The 23,725-nt window shown below is 33.8% G+C and overlaps 1 protein-coding gene across 5 annotated transcripts in view; it reads left to right on the forward strand.

Moving 5' to 3' along the window:
• Nucleotides 1–23,725, forward strand: part of LOC18436400 (WAT1-related protein At5g07050) — a 58,993-nt gene that overhangs the window by 20,487 nt on the left and 14,781 nt on the right. The window contains exons 1-2 of one of the 5 annotated variants that reach the window (XM_088846781.1): nt 10,458–10,703; nt 12,218–12,397. The exons of 1 other annotated variant lie outside the window; for it this stretch is intronic. In XM_088846781.1, coding sequence (XP_088702907.1) covers nt 10,531–10,703; nt 12,218–12,397 — 353 coding nt within the window. In that variant the 5' untranslated portion in view covers nt 10,458–10,530. Of the gene's footprint in view, nt 1–10,457; nt 10,704–12,217; nt 12,398–19,787; nt 19,872–23,725 lie in introns of those variants that run through there. 3 more of the 5 variants (XM_088846783.1, XM_088846785.1, XM_088846786.1) reach the window with 3 other exon arrangements.

Consider the following 23,725-nt stretch of genomic DNA (forward strand, 5'->3'; position numbering starts at 1 on the left):
ACAAAGAGAAACCACCTAAAAACTTTTAGTTAAAAAATTTTAGAGAGAGAAAATATCTCAAAATATTTAGAGAGAAACAACATTAAATTTGAAGTGTTAGAGAGATAAAGTAACTGAAAGTCTAGAGAGAGAAAGTATCAAATTTTAGAGTGAGAAACTACTAAAAACTTTTTATGGAGAGAAACTATCTCTAAATTTTTAGAGGGAGAAGCTATCTCAAATTTTAATATTAGATAAAATATCATAAAATTTTAGAGAGAGAAACTATATAAAATTTTATAGAGAGAAACTACTTGCAAATTTTTTGGGAGAGAAATTATCTCAAAACTTCTAGAAAGACAAACTATCTCAAAATTTAAGTTTTAGATAGATTAAGTATCTTAAATTATAAAGAGAGAAACAATATCAAATTCTAGAGAGAGAGAAAATAGATGAATAATTTAGGGAAAAAATATCTTAATGTTTTCCGAGAGGAACTATATCAAATTTTAAATTTTAGAGAGAGAACGTTTCTTACAATTTTAGAGAGAAATTACATCTAATTTTAGTGAGAGAAACTACCTAATTATTTTTTAAGAGAGAAACTATATCAATTTTTTAAGTTTCAAAGAGAGCTTAGAAAGAGAGACTACATCAAATTTTAAAGAGTGAAAGTACCTGAAAATTTTAGAAAGAGAGATTATATATCAAATTTTAGAGAGCAACCACAAGAATAGTTTCAGTGAGAGAAACTATCTCAAAATTTTTTAGAGCGATACACTGTATCAAATTTTAAGTTTTCGAGAGAGCAAATATCTTAAAATTTAAGAGAGAAATTATATCAAATTTAGAGAGAGAAACTACCTAAAATTTTTTCTGAAAGAGAAACTGTCTCAAAATTTTTAGAGAAAAACTATATCAAAATTTGAAGATTTAGAGAAAGAAAATATCTAAAAATTTTAGAGATAGAGACTATATCAAATTTTAGAAAGAAAGTACATGAAACTTTTTGATAAATAAAAATTATATCAAATTTTAAGTTTTAGAAAGAGAAAGTATCTCAAAATTTTGGAAAGAGAAACTATATCAAATTTTTGAGAATGAAACTACCTGAAAATTTTGATAGAGACAAAGTATCCCAAAAGTTTTAGAGTGAGAAATTATCTCAAAATTTAAATTTTAGAGAGAGTATCTTAAAGTTTTAAAAAGAGAAGCTATATTAAATTAGAGAGACAAACTACCTAAAAATTTTAGAGAGAGAAAACATCTCAAAATTTTCAGAAAGAGAAAATACATGGAATTTTAAGTTTTAGAGAGAAAAAATACCTTAAAAATTTAGAGAGAAAAGCTATATCAAATTTTATAGCGAGAACTACTTGAAAGTTTTTAGCGAGAGAAACTATCTCAAAATTTTTAGATAGAAAAACTATATCAATTTTTTAAAGTTTTATGCAGAGAAAGTAACTTAAAATTTTTGAGTAAGAAACCATATCAAATTTTAGAGATAGAAACTACATAAAATTCTTTAAAAAGAGATATTATCTCAAAAATTTTAGAGCGAGAAATTATCTCAAATTTTAAATCTTAGGTAGAGTATCTTAAAATTTAGAAAGAGACTTATATCAAATTAGAGAGACAAACTACTTGAAATGTTTTCGGGAGCGAAATAATCTCAAAAGTTTTAGACAGAGAAACTATATCTATTTTTAAGTTTTAGAGAGAGAAAGTAAGTTAAATTTTTTGAGAGAAAAAGTCTACCAAATTTTATAGCAAGAACTACTTGAAAATTTTGAGACACAGGAACAATTTCAAATGTTTTAGAGAGAAACACTATCTCAAAGTTTGTAAGTTTTATACATAGAAAGTAACTTTTAAATTTTGTGTGAAAAACTACATCAAATTTTAGATATAGAAACTACATAAAACTTTTTAGAGAGAAAGAATATTTCAAAATTTTGAGATAGAAACTATCTCAAATTGTAAGTTTTAAGGAGAAAATATTTTAAATTTTTAGCAAGAGAGACTACATCAAATTTTAGAGAGAGAAACTACCCAAATATTTTTATAGAGATAGTATCCCATTGCATACATGGAACTTTGATATTTTTCAGAAACTTGGGAATATCAGTGGTGAGTTTGTTAGTATACATCAGACGGGTCTTAATAGTGGTGATCTGTCTTATTTTTAGATGAGGATTAATAGGAATTCATTATCACCAAACGTTAAAGCTATCCGATGTTCTGTTCAAGGTGATGATTTCTTAGTCAGAGTTCAAATTGAAGGTCTAAGAAATGATATTCAACCAGTTGTGCCTGTGCGTTCTGAAGTTAATGAGGAAGTCATTCATTGGGTGGTGGAACCGAAATGACAGACAGTATGCAGAAAAGGATGGTATGTGTCTAAAAGAAAGTTTGTAGTGAGCGAAGGAAATGGGGTAGAGTTGCAGCGAACAATGGAGTTCAATAGCCATACATGTGTCAATTGGGTTAACGATAATTTGAATGGAAGTTAGTGACAAAGATCAAAAAGATTTGGGTACTAAAAATTAAGCAGGTTATTATGGGTGACGGTTTTACAAATTCGAATATATTTGACCAAGATGGCATTCAAAGCAGGGAGGTGGGGCCTACGAGTTACAATGAAGATGATGGAAAAGTCTCTACTCATGATAGAGACAAAAGCAAGTATCTTGAGGGTGGTTGAGAGAAAGTACAATGTGAGGCTTTGGTTGGCAAGGAGATTTGCATGGGGGATTTACTTGTCCCTATCAATCATGCATCTTTTAAAGGGACAAATGTTTGCCCATTGGTTGAAGGGGTTCGTTGGGGATGTAGCGATGCATTACTTAATGGGTATAAGGGGGACCTTGGGCAAGGTGGGGGGTTCTAGTAGAAAGGTTCGAATAGAAAGAGTTTCATCTATGACTTTCTCTCTTGCAGTGCTCCTCTTTTTTCTCTGACTCTATAAAGCCATTGCGTTAGCTCTTGTTGCTATGTGATGGAGAAGCATGGATCATCGATATCTGTCGTTCCATAAGGCTGCCCATAGAAGAATGCTTCGGGGGTTGAGGATACCACCGGAAGAGAAAGGGCTTCTGATAGTGGTGCTAGATGTGGGAATTGAGGCTAATATTGAGCCTTTATAGGTGATCCCGACCGCATAATCCTTCACCTTCTCCTCCGAGATGGAGGGTAGTGAGTCAGAGGGAGAAGTCAAAAACTAACGAACTTGGCTCTGGAGTTCAGGAACTTTGAATTGGAGGAGGTGGGGGAGCAAGAGCAGGTTGAGGGTTTTCTAGATCTTGTTGAGGATGGGATCATAGGTTTGGGAGAGGAAGCTGGGAACGATATAGGGGCTGGTTGGGGTGTTGGTGGCAATGGGGAGGGAATGAATGAGGGGATATTGGGTAATCGAGTTGATCACAGGGAGGAAGGGGAGATAGTTGAAGAGGGGGAAGTAAATGGCGAGAGGTTCACTGAGGATAGTTTGGGTGGTGGTCTAGAGCTGGGAGGGGAGAGGCAGGGACGTGGTGTTTGTATTGGGGTTGTAGATGATACATCGGAGGAAATTGCTGCCATGTGTAAGGATATCGGGATGGACCTCAATGTGCATTTTGCTAGGGTGCTTGAGGTGATCAAAGAGAGGACTAAGCCTACAAATAAGAGTGGGAAAATGAAGTCAGGGGTGGCTGCTAAAAAGAGCGAGTGTAGTGGGAGGGGTTAACTAAATGAAGCAAGCAAGTCTATAGCTACCCCCACTCGTTTTTTGCTTAGGTTGGTGGCTAGGCATGAGCCTACACCTAAATTGCTTGCTGTAGCTGTAGACGAACTTGGCAAGGAGGTGGTTGCAGTTCCAGATTCAAGCTCCTCCTTTTCCAACTCTGAAGAGCTCTTGGTTTGACCAAGAAATGCTTGTGCTTTCTAGAATGTTGGAGGGCTTGGTGGGGCGAGAAGAAAACCTGAAGTACAGCTCTTGGTCAGGGCTTTAAAGCCTTGCTATTGCAAGAAACTAAATTGTCAAGTCTAACAGTTAATTCTGTTAGGGATATATGGAGTGTAGGGCCTATGGATTTTGTAGTTACAGATTTGGTGGGAGCATCTGGTGGTTTGTGGTCCCTGTGGGACCCTACGTGTTCCATCTTATGCATTCCTTTTTGTTGAAAATGATTGTAATGTTGATTTTGAAAAATCTAGGGAATGGTTTAACTTAGATATGCTTAAACGTGTATGATCCAAATGCAAATGAACTCAATGAAGATTTTTTAAATGTTTTATCCAATATTATTTTTGAATTGGATTTGCCTGTTGGTGTTGATGGAAATTTAAATATGATTAGATGGCCTTCTGAAATTTTGACTATTTCTTCTCTTAATCACTCCATGAGGCTAAATAATCAGTTTATTTAGAGGCATTACTTTATTGATTTACCAATTAATGGAGTGAACTACACTTGGTCAAACAATAGCACTGACAATCTTATTCAAAGCAAGATTGGTTGATTTTTTATTTCTAATGAATGGGAGCAACATTTTCCTCTGGCTTGAGTTGTGGCTTTAACCAAATTGTCTTTTGATCATGTTTCATTGTGCTTATATATTGATAAATCTCAATTTGGTCCAAAGCCTTTTCGATTGGACCTTGTTTGGCTTGAAGAGACAGATATAGTGGAGATTATCAAACAAACATGGCAAAATTCTATTATTATGGGTTTGTAGGTTTCGTGTACATAAGAAACTCATACGCATCAAACACAAGTTGATTCAATGGAAGAAAGAAAATAATTTCTATATCGAAAATAGGATACATGAGAATTTGCTAGATCTGGAGAGTGTTGAAACTTAGATTCCGAATGGGGGCAACTTGACCAGTGCTCTACATGAAAAGAAAATGATTCTTCTTAGCTCTCTCTATGAAAAGTTGAGAGCAGAAGAAATATATTGACAGCAAAGATCAACGGTAAGATAGCTAAAAGAAGAATATTTGAACACAAAGTACTTCCATGTAATTGCGAATTCTAGGAGAAGACAAAATGATAAATCTGGAGTTCAATTTGAGGGGGTAATGGAAGGTGATAGGAATGAGTGGGAGTTGAGATTTGTTAATCATTTTTAACAATTGTTTACATAGGAGATGGCACTCACTCCTACATTTAATAGACTTAACTTTCACAGATTGATGTTGGAGGAGGTTGTTTCTTTGGAAGGATGCGCAATGGAAGAAGAGATCAAGTTGGCAGTGTTTGCATTGATAAGGCTTTAGGTCTAGATGGTTTCCCTTTAATATTTTTCCAAAGTTTTTGGAGTATGGTGAAGATGGATTTGATGATGATGGTCAATAAGTTTCTCGAGAAGGGTGTGCTAAGCAGAGCAATAAATTCAACTATATGGCATTGATCCCGAAGAGTGGCTCTATATCAGGGAAATCAGATATTCGCTCGATTAGTTTATTAACTAGCATGTATAAGATTATTGCTTTGTATAGGTTGAAAGTCTGAAGAGAGTACTAAATAAAGTTATTTTGGGTCCTTAATCATACATTCATGGAAGTATTATTACTAATGGGATCCTGATTGCACAAGAATGCATTCTCTCTAGGAAACTTCAGGGGGAGCCAGGTATTGTGCTTAAACTAGATTTGGAGAAGGCTTATATTCGGGTGGATTAGGATGTACTTTTAGAAGTTTTAAAGTGTAATGGTTTGGAGGAGAGGTGGTGTCGTTGGATTAGGGTGTACTCATTTTTTATTCTTGTGGATGGGAGCCCAAAATGATTCTTTAAAGCAATGAGGAGACTAAGACAAGGTGATCCGCTATCTTCATTTTTATTCACAATAATGGGTGAGGCCTTTAGCCGATGTATTACAAATGTGGTGAGCAAGGAACGATTCAAGGGCTTTAAAGTTTCTGAAGATAGTCAACATATTTCACATCTACAGTATGCGAATGATACACTTTTATTCTGTGATGTATCAAGGGATCGAATTTTAAATATTAGAAGAATGCTATTATGTTGTGAACTGGGGTTGGGTTTGAAGGTGAACTTTGCAAAGACATCTATTATAGATGTGACATGTGAGGGTAAGATTGTACATCAACTCGCTAGTATACTAGGGTGTAAAGTTGAAGCTTTTCCTGTGATATACATGGGATTAACTATTTATGATTGCAGGTTGCCAAAGTCAGTGTGGGATCCGGTGATGGAAAGGATGCATTCGAAACTGGATCTATGGAAGTCAAAAAACCTGTCACTTGGGGGTAGGACGACACTTATTAAATCTTCTCCCTCTAATTTACCTGAGTTTCAAATGTCCTTATTTTTTATGCCCGCTTCAATGTCAAAGGCTATAGAGAAGTTGACGAGATGTTTTCTTTGGGGATCATGTGAATTCGGGAAGAAGTGTCATTTGGTAAGTTGGGATAGAGTGCGCAATCTGCTTTCTGAAGGGTGTTTAGACTTAAGGAGAATAAAATATGCTGATCAAGCACTATTGGCGAAATGGTGGTGGAGGTCGATGGATGAAGAAGTAGCGTTGTGGAAAGAGGTAATTAGATTCAAATATGGTGATGATAGATATAATTTGTGGTTGGGGAGTAGTCGAAATGCAAGGTTACAATTGATGAGATGATATAGAAATGTGTGATGAGAATAGCACTTTCATGATTGGGGGCTCTAGATGGGAGGTGGGAGATGACTTAAAAACCCCGTTCTAGTATGAGAAGTGGATAGGGGATGTACCATTGAGGTATTCCTTCCCATTGATCTTTAATGCTGTTGCTAACCCTATGGCTAAAGTAAGTGATCTGTATTGCAGGGAGAGGGGGGTGTAGGATATTACCTATGTTTATAATAGGATTAGCAATGAGTTTATCCACCAGATGTCTGAGTTGCTTCAATTACTGTAAAATGTTAAATTATATCAAGGCTTCCATGCTGAGATGGTATGGGAGGCTAAGACTGATGGGATTTCTCTGTGAAATCAGCATATAATCTTTTGTTCCATGATAGGATTAGGGAGAATCAGAACTCTTTGCGTAGAATTTGGGCGTGGAGGGTTTCACTTAAAGTTAAGGTTTTCCTTTGGGTGTTGTTTCAAGGAAAATGTTTGACCATAGACAAGCTTATTAAGAGAGGTAGGATCATAAAAAATGTTTGTATACTTTGTAAGCAAAGTGATGAGAGTAGTGATCACATTTTCTTACATTGTCCATTTCACCCATGATATATGGAATTGGTTATTTGAAAAATTTGGTGTTGCTGGCCCTCTACCTATGACATCATTAATTAGATGTCTTTTGACGGGCTTCCTCAGGTGGGTATGCTGATTTCTTAGATTGGAAGGGTTGTGGTATTGTGGGAGATTTGGTTGGAGAGAAATAGATGAGTTTTTAAGAGGTTAGTAATGGAGGGTGATTGGGTCAAGAAGAGAATAGAACATATAATGTGGAGTTGGCTTTTTTGTTATCAATAAAGGATTTGGGGTGTCTAAGGTGGATATGGATATCAATGTTAGGAATTTGATGTCACAGATGGTGGTTAAGGTGCGACGTAGAGGGTGATGGGTTGTTCCTATATTGGGTAGCCTTAAGTTAAATTGTGACGGTAGCTTTATAGGGAATCCTAGGTCGGCAAGAGTTGGGAGTGTGTTGTAGAATCATCTTGGTGTGTGTATTTTTTATTTTGCAGGTCCGTGTGGGGTCAAAATTGCGAATGAAGTGGCGCTGCTAGCTGTGGTCCAAGGTCTAAAAATTTTTAAAGAGCTGGGGTTGCAGGAACATTGTGTGGTTGAGTGTGACTCTTTGAATGTAGTGAATTGGTGTAATGGGATTTCTTGACCACCATAGAAGTTGAGATCAGCATGGTTGGAGATTTTGGATCTGAGCCAAGATTTGTCTGCACCTTCCAACATGTTAGCAGAAATGGGAATGAGATAGTTTAGGCCTTAGCCAAGAGAGGTGGTGGGATGTAAGAATTGCTTATTTCGGATTTCATTTTTCTTTGATCTCTTTGTAATCCTCTTTGATTAAATTGCAAAACAATGATAAAAAAAATTGTGTTTAGAATGAGAAATTATCTCCAAGATTTTTGTCGTGAAACTATATAAAATTTTAAATTTTAGAGAGAAGAACGCTTGCATGCATTTTTGGCCCAATGCCCTCCCCCTACATGCAAATAATAGAGGCGATGGTTGCAACTGTGGCTTTCGGGTACCAAATACGCCCAAAAATGCCGTGGAAGCACGAACGAGCCCAATTCAAGATTCACCTATGTTCAAACTAGTGAAGTCCCCACGTTTCTAGACTAGGGACTCACCCAATATAAGCCACGACACCACCTAGCCTTTTCAGCGCAGAATCACTGTTGAATGCACAATAAGGTCCTTTGTCTGAAAAGCATATAAATAACCCCAATTTTCACCAAAAGGCGCATAAAGATTGGGTCCTTTTACTTTAAAGATGCCTCCCAAATTTCAGCTCAATTGGGTGTCGCAGCAAGGAGAAATGAGGAAAACAAGATGAAGGGGCATCACACCTCATGTATAGGTGGAGAAGAGGAACATTACTATAAAATCCTTGAAATCAGAATTAGGATGGCCTCGGGACTGCCACAAATGAATTGAAATGGTAAACAAACCCCTAACCCCCAAGTTTCGCACCAAACGGGCTTTCCTAGCCCCTTCTTTTCAAAAAATAGATGTTTTCATACTACTAAGGGTTAGGAAGTTTGTAATTGTTACCAAAAATAACAAAATCCTGCAACTCTCCATCAAAATTTGGCAAAATATGCCTTTAAATTTCACGATACAAGTTGAAATTTGGATATGTTGTTCACCTTGATGAACATGTTCGTTTGGAATAGGCCTTGCATACGATCGTCGATCGGATGAGAAGAAATCCTAGAGAGAATTCAAAGTTTTCATGTTTTTGCAAAAACCAGTTTGCCTAACCTCTTCTCGCTTCTCCAACAACAACTCATCATTTGATTATCATCTCGAGCCTAAAAAGAGGTGCATTTCGTTCATGACTCGAAGATTCGAGATGGTATATACAAAATCATGATCAGGGTCAGATCGAAAGCCGTTTTGAGGCTGATTTTTTCCCGATAATTTGAACATGGCCAATTTTTGAATTTTCAAAGAATCAAAAGTAGTTCTCTCTCAATATGGGGTCTTTTGGAGAGATTTTTTAGTCTGCAATGCTCATGGAATTGTGTTTTACCATTTGCCAGCCCTTATCATAAAAAATCTGTCAAAAAATGAAGAATATGTATAAGTTTTTTAATGAGAATGTATTAAAATTTTAGAAAAAAAACATATCAAATTTTAGAGAGAGACACTATCTCAAAATTTTTAGAGAGAGAGAGAGGAGTTGCCTTTAGTGGGAAAAGATAATCTAGGCAATCCAAATAGGGAATTTGTATTTTCTTGATTTCTACTCAATGCAATCCAAACAACATATACCATATTTCTGAAAATGTCAATTCCAAGAAATCTCAATTCCAGGATTGATTTTTTCCATGGATTGAAAAATCCAAGGGTCCAAACAGGCCCTTAAGTATCACTTGATTATTATTTTTCAAACAAAAAGTTTTTGGATTTGAGTTCTTTTGCAATTAGACCTACTTGTCCAGGATGATCAACTTTCAATTTTGGGATGTTATTTTAGCCCCAGATGCATTTGACGTTTTTCTTTTTCTCGTTTTTGAAGATAGTCATTGGGTGGAGGAAAAAAAAAACCCCAAAACTTAAAATTTTAGAGTATTATTATATTGAAATTTAACAATATCCTCCCCCAATGAAACCTTTTGTCTTTCTATGTGGCTCCACCCACATATGAAAGATATGAAGCTGATATTTCCCGTTGTAAAATCTATTGGATGGATGAGATAGCCTCATTTATAATATCAATAAGCATCATAGCGTAATTAGACAGGGTTGAAAATATACATTGTATTTGATTTTATTTGTCATTTTCAAAACTATGACATGTGCCCACTTCATCTAATAAAAATAAGCGAGGTTCTTTCTTAAAAAACACATGACCAAGTACTATTGTCATATATAGGGGTATTGTAGTCATGTTATTTATAAAAAAGGTTTTTTCTAAATTAGGTACCCTCCTAGAAGAAATATGTTCGCTTCAATTTGAAGACGATTTCTTTAAAAAGAAAAAAAAATAAAAACACTGTTAGGTACATCACATTATCACTTAAATTGTCCCAATTGTTTATTTAGATGCCACGGCCAGAAATAGCATATGTTTTATATGTAGACGGGCCTGTGTAAAGATCACACATAAAATAATCTCTCGAAGCAATATGAAGTCCACAAATCACAATTTTTGTAATAAAGTACACAGGGAGCATCAGTGGACCATTGATCAAAGAAGCAAAAGTAGGTGGGTGGGGACTAGTTGAGTTAGTGATCGCTCCATTAAAACTGCCCTTCCATCTCCCATAAATACATGTCCTCCACCATTTACCAAACAAATCCATTTGGGTGAGAGATTAGTGTCCTCAAAAGCCCTGGTGCATTTGAGAGAGAAAGAGAGAGAGGATGAAGGCATGGTTTCCTCATGTGTCTATGGTAGGCCAACAAGTGGCCTTCGGGATATCAAACGTCTTGTGCAAGGCTGCCTTTGACAGGGGACTCAGTTTTTATGCCCTTGTTGTGTATAGAGAAACACTGGCCACTCTTGTGCTATTTCCCATTGCCTATCTATTGGAAAGGTAAAGGTTCTGTCCAAAAAATAAAAAATAAAAATAAATTTTAGGCCTACCCACCCTTTGTATATGTTTGGTAAAATATTATAAGGCGCACTTCTAAATTTTATCATAAATGTAATTTTGATAAAAAATATTTTTAGGATGGCTTGAAAATCTATTTTCATCTCTAATTATAAAATTTTAAACTCTAAAAATGATTCAAATCAAGTAGATCTATAGACACATGAAAATCTTAAAAATAGACGGTCTAGATAATGTGTTGCAAGTTACTCTATATTATGGATCCTAAATCTTTTTTTTTTTTCATATTCAACCATCTGGATATCGAGATGATCAATTTGACATTTTTCCAACATCCAAATAACCTTTTATGATGGATTTTTGGGATGCATATTTAGTTCTACCTTTTAGAGTTGCAACCTTATTTAAACTTTATATATATGTGGAAGCATCTATCTATGAACAGTGTTTTCACCCATAGGTGCATTACCGTCCCAAAAAATCAGGAGGCGTGCGTTTTTCGACCGTCACGGACCTGACATGTCTGTGGCAGTACTGTTACAGAAATACTAGGTTAGCGACAATCAAAAAATCACGGGAAAGGCGTACCGTCCCTTACGGGTTTGTTCAATAGACCTCCACGGATATAGCAAGTCCTTAGTGGTGGCGAAACACTGTAGCATTTCGTCTATAAATGTTGTTTAGGTATATATATATATATATATATATATATATATATATATATATATATATATATATATATATATATATATATATATATATATATATATATATATATAACTGATGGGAACAGATGGGATTAGCCCACTAGCTCATATGAACATATGAGCTCAATGACCCAGATTGAATCTGGGTCTATCTGTCAATCTGGGTCGATCTGACGATCACGGATATCCGGTAGTGCTTGAATTTTAGTTTTTTTTTTACAAATTCAAATTACTTGAAATTTTAAGTGTGTGTTTTTCTCATCAAGGCGCACCTAATTAAAATAATAAAAAGATTATTTACAAAAAATAAATGATCAAAATACCCCCAAAACATTTTTGGGGGTATTTTGATCAATTTATTTCATGTAAAATCTTTTGTTTTTGATATTTTTTGAAGATTCATATGTTTTTTATAAACACACACCTAAAATTTCAAGTGATTTAGATTTGTAAAAAAAAAAAAACTAAAATTCAAATACTACTGGACATCTGTGATCATCAGATTGGCTCAGAATCAATCTGAAACGTTGGTTTCATATGTTCATATGAGTTAGTGGGCTAATCCCATATTTACCCATAAGTGATCATTTTCTATCGCTAAACACAAAATGGTTATTTTCGTTAGTTTAGCAGGCTTTGGTAGCCTGTTCAAGCAAGGGATCGTGGGTTCTCCTAGGGGGTGCCATAGGCCGAGACCTCAGCCGAGTCCGGAAACACCGAATAGAATTCTTGTTTGAAGGTTTGATGTAAGAAATATTGCATTAACTTTGAAGGCTTGTGAATGTGTAGGAAGCGTCGCCCATCTCTCACAAAGCGTTTGAACCTTCAGTTCTTCTTGTTGGCCCTTTGTGGGATCACCCTACAACAGAATTTTTACTTGGCCGGATTGTCATACACCACCCCAACAGCAGCGAGTGCCTTGGGAAATATATGCCCTGCACTTACTTTTCTACTCGCCATTATATTCCGGTATTTCACTGTCCATGGCTCCCCTCTTTTCTATATTATGTATGGGCTTGTATACAATGAGACCATTTATCTTTGATACAAAGTGATTACAATTATTTACAAGCATTCGATGTGAAATTTGATAGCTTCGATGCGTCACAAAATTCGAGAATTTTTTTTGAAATTTGAGCTTGATCAATGAAATAATTACAGCCACCCAATTTGACATCCAATAGTCAAGATTAATGCAATAAAACGTTCATGGTTTTTCTTGTGTTTTTTTTCCTCACGAATTATGGCCTAAATATACCCTTTCTTCTCTCCTATTGTGCTTGCTTGGGTTGTTGCGTGTTAATTTGTGAAGATTGACTGGAGATTCCACCTTATGCCAATAAATCATGGCGCACTACCAAACACTATGAAAGTACAAATTAAAAAAAGGATGAGGTTTCTATACGGCTTAGGCTTTATAATAAAAAAAAAAAACTCACCTCAAATCTTCATCTAGAAAGCACTTTAATATCAATTTTTAACGTCAACAATAAAATTTGAAACTAAAAAAATGGTATTGATCTTGCAGATCTGTGAAACTTATTTTTAGGGTGAATTCGACGGTTTTGATAATTTGTTATAATATACACTATTTTTAGAGCTTGAAATCCTTATGTTTTTTTCACAACTGTAATGTTCAAGTCGAGATGATTGATGTAAAGGTTTTCCAATACTTGAATTGTAATTTTGGTTGAGTTATGAGGTAAGGCTTTACTTAACCATTTTCCATATATCACTATAATGACACATAGAAGAATATTTAAATTTCAGAAGAAATGTTACATGTTAAATATAGATGTAAGGAGAAGGATGGAAAAGAAAATAAAAATGAAAGAATAAAAGAAAGCAATAATATAATTTTAGAAAAGTTTATTGCAGGAAAAGTTTATGTAAGGTTGATACCTTAAATTGTAGAATTAATGTGCACCTCAAAATACATAAAAAAAAGCCTATTTTGAAAACCATCTAATTGATATCTTGACATCAAGATGAATGGATATGGGTAAAAGAATGATTTTAAGTCTCTTGCAATACATTATCTGGACTATCTTTTCCAAGATTGTTATGCATATATAGATATGCTTGCTTTGAATTATTTTTCGGAGTTTAAAATAGACTCTTGGGCTATCGTAAGAATTTTCAAGACCAAAATTGTGTCTTATGACAAAGATTGGGGGTGTGCCCCATTTTGATTGCTTAATATTGCAATCTTATGAAAACAAGACCCTTTATCAAAATAAACCTAAGATTTGAACTATTTAATATTTTATTCTAGCTGTATTTTGATGAATTTCAGAACCCATTTCGATTTTTCATTTGATGGGCTCTTTGAAATTTGATCAAAAGAATGGTGGCAATTTAAAATTAGATCAAAATGTAAATAGTTCAAATCACATGTGTAGTGTGATTACATACTTATATAGTGTTGGGTGGTGCTTAAAAAATCACTATTTTTATGTCACAACAAATATGTCAAAATATTGGAGTTAAGAGTATTCAAAACTTTTTTGAAAAATTGGGAAATTGATCAAAAGCTATTTTTAACGGAAAATTTGCTAGAACATCAGCTAAACTTTTATATTTATAAAGCTATTAAAAAAAAAAATTTCTCATAAATCAACACTACTTCCCAATTTCCATTCCTACCATTTTACTTCATAAAAAGAAATAAAAATAAAGTTTAAAGCATTGAATAGTACAAATTTTACACAATATAAGTGATCTAAAATTTGTTTCTACCTTTGCAGAGGATACAATATATCTTATCTGGGCACTTCCAAATTTGAATTTGAATTTTTTGTCTTTCAAAGTTAGGTATTAAATACCTAAAACTTTGTACTTAAAGTTATAAAGTATTCAAAAAATTAAAAAAATAAAAATGATTTCCTTTATTTGTAATATAAATGGAGTTTTTTTTGCTTACAACATAATTTTGCTATTTTTGCAGCAAATAGAGCATGCATTAAAAAATAGATTGAAAATCTCTAGACGTCACTCCCAACCAAAATATGTTTTATTTGAAAATAATTTTGAGGGCAAAAAATTTGATGGTAAACATAAAGCTATAAAAGTAACAAAAAAGAAAAGGAACAAAGATGCTCTCCTATTACCTATTTGTCTGAAACATTTTAGAAGAAAATCAACAGTTATTCGTAAACTATTTTTATGGATGAAATGTTTTCTAAAAATAACACTGTTTTTTATCGACTGTTCTCAAAAGCGCCATAAAATGAATCATCATTGAAATTTTGAGATATTAAACTTAAAAAGTTAAAGTACTCAAGATTTTAAAATCAATTTTCCTTTTCAAAATTACAATAGTAAAAGAATTCTCAAAATATTATAAAAGGGAGAGGGGAATGGTGATAGATATTGTAAAATTTTAAAAATTGTAAAATTTTAAAAATTGTAGTTTAAGAAACCGAAGTAAACTATAAACTAAATTTGAGGCAAAAAAATTTATTCAAAATCTTGACTATTTTACAAGGGGAAACAAAGTCGAATTCTTATTTTTATAATTTAATTATTCAAAGTCATTCATAAAAATTTTTTAGAGCAAAAAAATCATAAAAGAAGAATTACAAATATTAATAAACCTAATATGCTATCTTGAAATATTTATAAATACAATAAAACTTTTTATGATTAATTTTACGCTGCATGAATACCCACAAGTAAACTTATTTTTGAAAGTAGGAATATGTAACCCTGGCAAGTGTATACCAATTAAAATTTTTTCATCTTTTTTTTATTTTTTACTACCCAGATTACTTATAATTGTCCAAATATATTACGAAACACAATAAAAAATAGAATACTAAGGACTCACTTCCACTTCAACTTTTTATACACAAGCAAAATAACATAAACTTGATCTCGGGAGCATGAAACTCAAACTGCTTAAACAAAAAACAAATTACCAAAAGATTACCTCAACTAGACTTGATACACCCTACTCCGGGTCTCATCCTCCGATGGCGCATAGGATTATAGTCTATCTTAGATCTTATAAGTATGGGAAACCTTAGGTTATTCGTCCCTTCAATGCAGAGAACAATGGTAGAACAAAATTAGGCCTCATTGCCTACTATGTTGGCGCGTGCCTCGTTCTTTGGCTATTAGGGTTTGGGATGTGGCCCTCTTTGAATCTTAGAAATATTTTTTCAATCTTTAGATAGGCTAGAGAGAGAAATATATAATGAGAGAGAGATAAGTGTGTGGCCTCTTTAGGGAAGTGAGAGAGAGAGAGCTCAAGGTGTAGAGAATATGAGACCCCATAAAGGTTATTTATAAACTCAACTTAGGGTTTAGGTTTCTTAAGATTAGTCATTCTTACATAGAATAGATCCATATGGGATACGAGATTTTAGACTTACAATTCTTAGAACATCTATCATGATTAAAAAGAAGGTGTTCGAACCCTATCCTTCACATTCTTTAACATAATCCAATCAATTAAATAAAATATTAAAAATATTATATATTCTTTTTATTTCTAAATTCTCTCTTACGCATGTTTTCTTTGAAAATCAAATCTCTGCGATTTTTAAAACTTTCTGTTTCGCTTAAATTGATTGAGTGCGTTGATGGCCTCTTCATAAAATAAGGGAAGAAGCCCTCAAAGTGGGGCGTGCCTCTCATGGGGCCCTTATGTGGGCAGCACACACTTCTCACATGTGCTTTTGTGGTGGGTCCATGATTGCACCCATATATTTTATGATTTATAACATACATAAATGAATTTTAAAAGATGTCAATTATTTTATTTTTTTCTTTGAATATTAAAATAACTGAAACTTTAGTTTGAGACAATTTATAAATCCATTTTGAGAAATTAAAATATCCAGAGATTTCTAAAAATTCAATCTATTATTCTAAAAATCATTTAAGATCAAAATAATTAATTCTAAATAATTTGATGGGATTTAGATCCAATTATATTAAGAAAATAATAATTTTGCTGAAGCACTCAATCTTCTACTGAGACTATAATCCACACTCACTTCTCAAACTGACCTAGCAGTTCCTATGACCTACAGATTATCACATGGGTTTATGATTGGGCTACCAACATCAACCAATAGGTAAGGGGACACAATCCTAGTCTTTAGATTACAGGTTCTTCCCAAGGACAAGTCCAAAGTCATATAGACCTGTGCACACACAACTCAATGGTATGTATATGGGCTATCTCTCGCATATGTACGTGTACCACCCTTAATGGTGATTTGCTTCCCGATACTGCTATCATAAGTACATGTTCTGTGATGGTTTAAGATGAGGTTTTGACCTTCATCCCTATAAACCTACCAATTACATACAAGGGTTACTCCCTTGGCTTACTATCCTGGGCAACTCCAACCTCATAAAGGAATAACCCTTTTTAACTTTCATCGGTTGTACTCTATGCCAAGGTATTTAGGGTTTTGTAGCTCGACTGGCCTAGTTTATTAAGCCTAGTCAGAGTCTCAGCAAACATCATTTGCTAATCTTGATCTTACTGGATCATACTCCTACTGAGTTCTTTATTCCACTATATCAAAATATAGATTGCATGCTCTCTTAAGGCCGTTAATGGCCGCAAATACCCAATAATTTTGGACAAACGATAAATTACTATAATAAAACAAATCTAGTTATTTTAAAATTGAAGAAAAATACATTGGAAAGACTAAATTGTATTGTAGAAATTTTAAAAATGCATTAGAAATTAGCCATAGTATTGTTTATTTTTCATTTGATATTTTAGTTTTTGTAAAGAGTATTAATTTGGAATGGAGAAGGCTCAAATTGAAAGATACCTTCATAATATGTATATAATATACAGTTGCAAGTAAACACTATAGTATATCTCAAAGTAATATACCTACTTGTGTTTTTTTCCAAAGTTAAAACTTTATAAAGAGAGAAAGTAGTGGGTTTTAGTCCCACATTAAAGAGTAGAGTGTGGAAAGAGTAGTATTAATATATGAACACTTTCATAAGACATGTTGATAGAACAAAGGAGAGAATGTGGACACTCGTATGGAACACGCAAAGTATGCGACATGCACGTGCACGCACATGTATTTGCGCGAGGGTTCAATAACGCTTGATGACACCCTTTGCATTTAGTACAGTCGCATATGTGCATGAGGCGGTCCTCTCCAGACTGCATGGACGGGTCCAGGGCACTTGATGACATTTGTGTGCAGGTCACTGTTGGGCTATCAATGGTTGTTAACCATTGGATTGTAACTATTAAAAACCCAACATTCACATGCCAATGTGGAAAATCACAATTGTGATTGTTCACATTAACAACCACTTCTAAGTATCTCTATGCACTTCACTAAAGGGCTCTTCGACTACGAATTTCTTAGCTTTTAACTTACTTGGTTTCTTCTCTTCCAACAAATTCTTAGGCCTAGGACGTAGTGCTGCAAATCGTCAAGCGCTTATTAAGCCCAGGCTCAAGTCCTGAAATCATGCCCATTTTCTCTCTCTAAATTATGGCCACTCTAGTGCTTAGTGGGCTTGCTTATGATGCAAAAATAGACAAGTATTTTGAAAAACTTTGTGTATATCCCAAAGACTGATTTGCCCAAGTTATTTTTTACACAATTATTTTACAATAAGGGGGCATATTACAGTTTTGATAACGCACATCTTGTTGGGTTTATGTGGCCTTTAAAGGCCTTATGAGAGCTTGTATGAGCATTTTACATAGTGGAACATAAGCTCAGCGGGAGTGTTGTCCTTTTGTAGACCATACTAGGCAAATGTTATTTGCTAATACTCGGACTAGGCTCGACAAGCTAAGTCAGTCGAGGTTTGGAAAAACCCAAGATACCTGGCCATAACGATCTACCGAGAAGGGTTTAGTGGGTTATCCCTTGATAAGGTCGGTGTATGCTCAGATGACAGCCAAGGGACTGTGTGGCCCTTGCGTGTGATGAATAACATTTAAAGACAGGGCTAAAACTTCATCGTTATATTATCACACGGCATGAACATAGATAGCCATTTTGAGATTTGCTAGTGAGGGTAAATCGTGTACGTGAGTGAGAGATTGCCCCTATGCACCATAGAGTCATGGTTGCATCATTGTCTGGAGGACTGTGATTTTTTTATATCTAAGGGAGAAGCTGAAATCCATAAACTGGGATTGCGTCTCTTAGTCTATTGGCTGTCTTTGGTGGTCCAATTATGAGCCCCTACAGTGGATTGTGGGTCATGGGAACTGCTGGGTTAGTTTGAAAAAGTTCGGCGGATCGTGATTCGCAGTTGAAGGTGGAGTGCTCCCACATATTGATAATTTCCTAAATCTAACGAATCTAAATCACATTAAAATTAATTAATTTTCATTAATTTTATGTTATGTGAATTTTAGAATGTTTATTTAAATTTTTGTGAATTTTATGATATTTCATTTTTGCCATTTGGATTAAAAAATTAAGAGAAATTAATTTTCAATGTTTTAAATAAAATATAAGATTTAAAAATTCTAAATATGAAATAAAATATTTTTAAAAAATATTTGGGACCTCCATAAAATATAGGGCCCAAAATTTAAAAAGGTGTGGATTAGGTAGGGCACACACGTGGCCACCAAAAAGGTGCCACACCCCCACCCATTCACGTAACACTCTTGGGAAGAATGTTGATCCTCTTGGTTGAGTTCCCTATTTAGGTATAGCCAATTTATGTGATAAGGTTGAATATTTGAGATATTTACTAATTCTTTGAATTAAAATTGATTGATTAATAATTAAGGATTTGCTATATTAAAATATAAGCTTTTCTTAATGGGAATAGATTTAAGAAAGGGATGATAAAGCTCTAGCTCATCTTTTTGAATCTTGATGGTGGACCAAAGAGATGAATGACTCAAATCTCTCACCCTCACAAGTTTCTTTAGATTGACGGTTGAGATTTAATCCTACGAATTGAAGCAAAATCTATGACATAGAAAATCTATAAAAAGAGGTCTCCGCTCATAAAATGAGATATGTATTCTCTTCTATCTCTCTTTAACAATTCTCTCTCTCCCTACCCAAAATTTAGCCCTCTTCCAAAGGGGAGGCATTCCCCATTTTTTTATCTTTCTCCAAGTTACACCATGTTTTGACAACATGCATCACATCTGTTCTTTATGGGTGGCAAAGAGGTGGAACCCCTTGTTAATAGATCTCTCCCTCTCTCTTCATATTCATCTCCCACCATTTTGCTTGTAGATCTCTCCCTCTTTTTTCATATTCATCTCCCACCCATTTGCTTGTAGATCTCTCCCTTTCTCTTCATATTCATCTCTCATATATCTAAAATCAAAGTAAGGGGTTTGATCAAGATTAAGCTATTGAATGGATTTTTGCTACAGTAGGGAAATCAACATATTGATCATAGATCCCGAGCATCATCGGAAGGAGGAGACTCTGCGTGTGATGTACTAAGCTAGGTTGAGGTAATCTCGCAATTTTACATTTTTAAATATTTACTTCTCTTCCTATAAAGCAATAAAGTCTAGTTTTGTTTCTTGAATAAAGAATTGTATTTGAAGTGGTAGTAATTGAGAACAGATTTTATTTTTATTTTATTTATTTCAAGAGTGGTTCGATTATAATTGGGCATTGTAAGTGATCTTTCCGGGGTAGGGGTACAAATTTGTTTTTTAAAATATATACACCGTGCTTTATCATAAAAGTCCTTTCATTGGTATCAGAGCGATGTTGATAATTGAAGCCATTAGATGTCATTTCCCTTTATTGAGTCGAGATCAATCTTGGGAATGAGATGTAAGAAAGCTATTAATATTTGTGGTCGAATAATACACTCTGGTTAAGAATTATTGAAATATTCAAAACACCGAGAAATACAATTTGTAGAATGAGTATTTTGTGCTATTTTGAAGCGGTTATATGAAGAAGATAATGATGTATTTCTCTATTATATACTCAGTGATTTTGTGTGTCTTTGAGAGTAGGATCTATATACAAAATTTCAGTGGTAGATCCTAAGGAAATTGAAAGTTATGGACTCATGACTGAAGGGTGCCAGTTTTGACCCTGCAAAATCTAAGAACTGTCTATTGAGTTCCATGATTTTTCTCACCTATCATATGATTTTATTTGTAGCTGAAATTGGACCGTGAATCATAAAATTGAGTCTACTTTCAAACAAAAAAAGGTTTCATTAGAAATTTCTTGTGGTTTGAAAGATATGATCAATTTATTGAAGGGAGTGCAAGTACTATTTTCTGTAATAAAAATTATTTCCTTGACTTGAAAGTTATGATTTTATTTCTATCCAGAATATTTTATGGCTCACACTAAGTTTTTAAACTTCCATTCTGAGTTTAGTTTCTAATAAAATTCATTTGAGACAGAAATAATTATTTGAAGAGAGGAATAAAAATTTTGGATTGAAGAGATGTCATCTTGAATTTTCTGTAATTATGGTGTTTTCTTCATTGAGGCTTAAATAACTATAATTATCAAGCCCACTTAACAGAATAATATGAGGCTTGTAGAAATATATGTGCTACCATTATGTGTCTACTTTTAAATAAAATTAGTTTGAAAGGAAAACTCCACAAGGATAGAGAGAAAATATAAATTTACTAGATAATATTCATCCTGGAATTCTACAGTATGAGTTATTTTGTGATGTGTATATCACCTTATTTATATCTCTGAAGGAAGATATTATTTGAGATTCACACTATGATGTTATGATTTGGTTTTGAGTTTAGTTTTCAACATAAGAGATCTTAGGAAGAAATTATTTGAGGTTTGACTGAAACAATTTTTTTATAGAGAGATGTTTAGCCTAATTTTCTGCTGAGAAAATTGCATTGTGATGTAAAAATTCACTAAAAGGTAAACTCACTAAATGATATGATTTAGGGATAGAGCTGAGAACTATTTTATATTTTTGAGTCTATTTCAATACTCAAAAGGATTCAGAGATAAACTCTTTATGTGTCGAGAGATATCATATTTTTATTATAGGATGCGCAAGTTCTATTCTGCAGTAAATTAAAAGATGTGGCATGATAAGGCATATCTTTGGATTCCTCATAATGAAAACATTTTTAAAGCTCATTTAAAAGTTTTATAGTGTGTTTTGAATATGGTTTATTATAATAATCATCAGAGATAGGTAATACAGAGTTGACAAGATATGACACTCTATGTGAAGAGTATTTGATCTGGGAATAACAGATAGAAAAAATAATAATAATACCTATAAAAGCATTTTGGTTTCTTCGAAATGAATGGATATATATAGGGAGACTTGGTGGTAGCATAAAAACGTTAAAGATCAGTGAGAGAATCGAAATTGTGGTATTTAAAATAATATGATGAAGAAGATTATTTCTTCAAGGTGTGAGACAAGGAGAATCCAAGTGCCAAAAGGATGGACACTTCATGACTTGTAAAACCGAAGACCAATATATTCTCCATCAATTGAGTGCTCTTCCAAGATCACAAATGCTTGTCAAACAAGTAAAGCAATGAATCAAGAAAGGCCAGGTACCACACTACATGGTTTTGAGATATGAAATCTATCCCACATTACATGGTAAAGTCATATAGGGAAAGAGGATTCAATAACCTTTTATTTATGTTTAATATGCTTTGGTTATATTTTGGTAATTTGTTTTACGAATATGTATGGAGTATATGAACATTGAGTGATATGTACTAACAAATTTGAAAGAGCATGTTTATGAATATAATGTAATGTGTTTCCTCCTTGTGCTAAAAGTACGAACTACTTAAGGTAGTGATACACATGGAGATGTGATTTAATCAAGCGCTTTGAGCCTTATGTATGAGATAGGAGATATGGGTATAGTTCATTCAAATATATAAGCATGAATGGAGTGTTCTGATGGAACTCGGTCTTAGTAACCATCCTCCCAACAATATCCAATAATATGATGTGTTGCATATAATAATGATCTCTTCATAAAGTCTCCATATTTGCCAAAAAGAAATTTTTGTCAAGATTTTGATAAATATTATTTTGCCATGCTTTGTTTTAGATAGAATTGTAATATAAACTTTATGGCTTGTTTTTGTAGCTGTAAACATGATTTGGTAGGTGAATGCGGTAAAATGATTTTTGAAGCCAACATATATTTTAATATTAAATTGGATATTTTGAGAAAAACTTGAGTCTTTATATAAGAAATTATTTTAAACCATCATACTATTATCTAACCATTGCTTGTGATATATATACCAAATCAATTTTTTAAAAAGAAGAAAACCATTATGCCTTCAAGGTATTTATAAAATTGGGAGAAAAACTGTCATGCATAGGTTTTTAAATATCCATACGCTTTGACTCATGTTTGTAGTTATTTAAAATCTTCAATTACCTAAGACCTTGAACCATAGGAAATGTTGTAGGACGACTATTTTGCTAGGCTTCCTAGACACATGTTATATTGATTAGATAACTTGGTTTGTATGGATTTACTACTAAGATGACTAGTGTGGTTGAACCTTTGTGGTTTATAAAGGTTTTGAATATTGTGAAACCAATGGACATTGAATTACTTATTGCATGAGACTTGCTATGCTACCTTATGATATAGACATAAGAATGTTGAGAATGTAAACATTGTATGTGTAATAATTTAGTGGGAGTTACTACAGTCCCAAATTTTTTTAGCTGCTTGGATACTAAGATATACAGATGCAAGCTATCTCATGGATTCAAATGATGTGAAGTTTACATTTGGATACATCTTTATGCTTGGAGGGAGAACAACTTATTGGAAATAACAAAAACAGGATGCGATGGCATTGTCCATCCTAGAGGCAGAATACATTGTGTGCTATTTAGCGGCCAAGGAGGCCGTATGAATTAATAAATTTCTTAATCGACTTGACTTTCAACCTATGCGTTGTGAGGCAATGAGGATATTTTGCGACAAAATGACGACTATATGCTTGTAAAAGGGAGTCACGATTCCATAATAACTCCAAGCGTATAAAGCTAAATATTCTGTGGAAGTTCCTAGTATTTGACAGCCCAGTTGGAACAATATACTATGGCGTTGTTCACCCATGGAACCTAGATGTGTGGCGCTGGTTGTATGGCTACAGAAAGAAGCAACTTGGTTGAAGAACTCCTTTGAGCCCATGAGGATACGAGCCCATGCGATGAGGATATATGATGATTTTCTGTGACAAAAGATCAATGATTAGCGATGTGATATGAAAGATGGACTACTACCACTTTCGGGATGAGATCCGAGTATCAAAGAGAAAGAGGCGTTACCTCTATGGGTCATTTTGTAAA

The sequence above is a fragment of the Amborella trichopoda genome, chromosome 9 (genome assembly GCF_054954075.1).
Source record: "Amborella trichopoda isolate Santa Cruz 75 chromosome 9, AtrichopodaSantaCruz75HAP2 v2.0, whole genome shotgun sequence".
Lineage (NCBI taxonomy): Eukaryota > Viridiplantae > Streptophyta > Magnoliopsida > Amborellales > Amborellaceae > Amborella > Amborella trichopoda.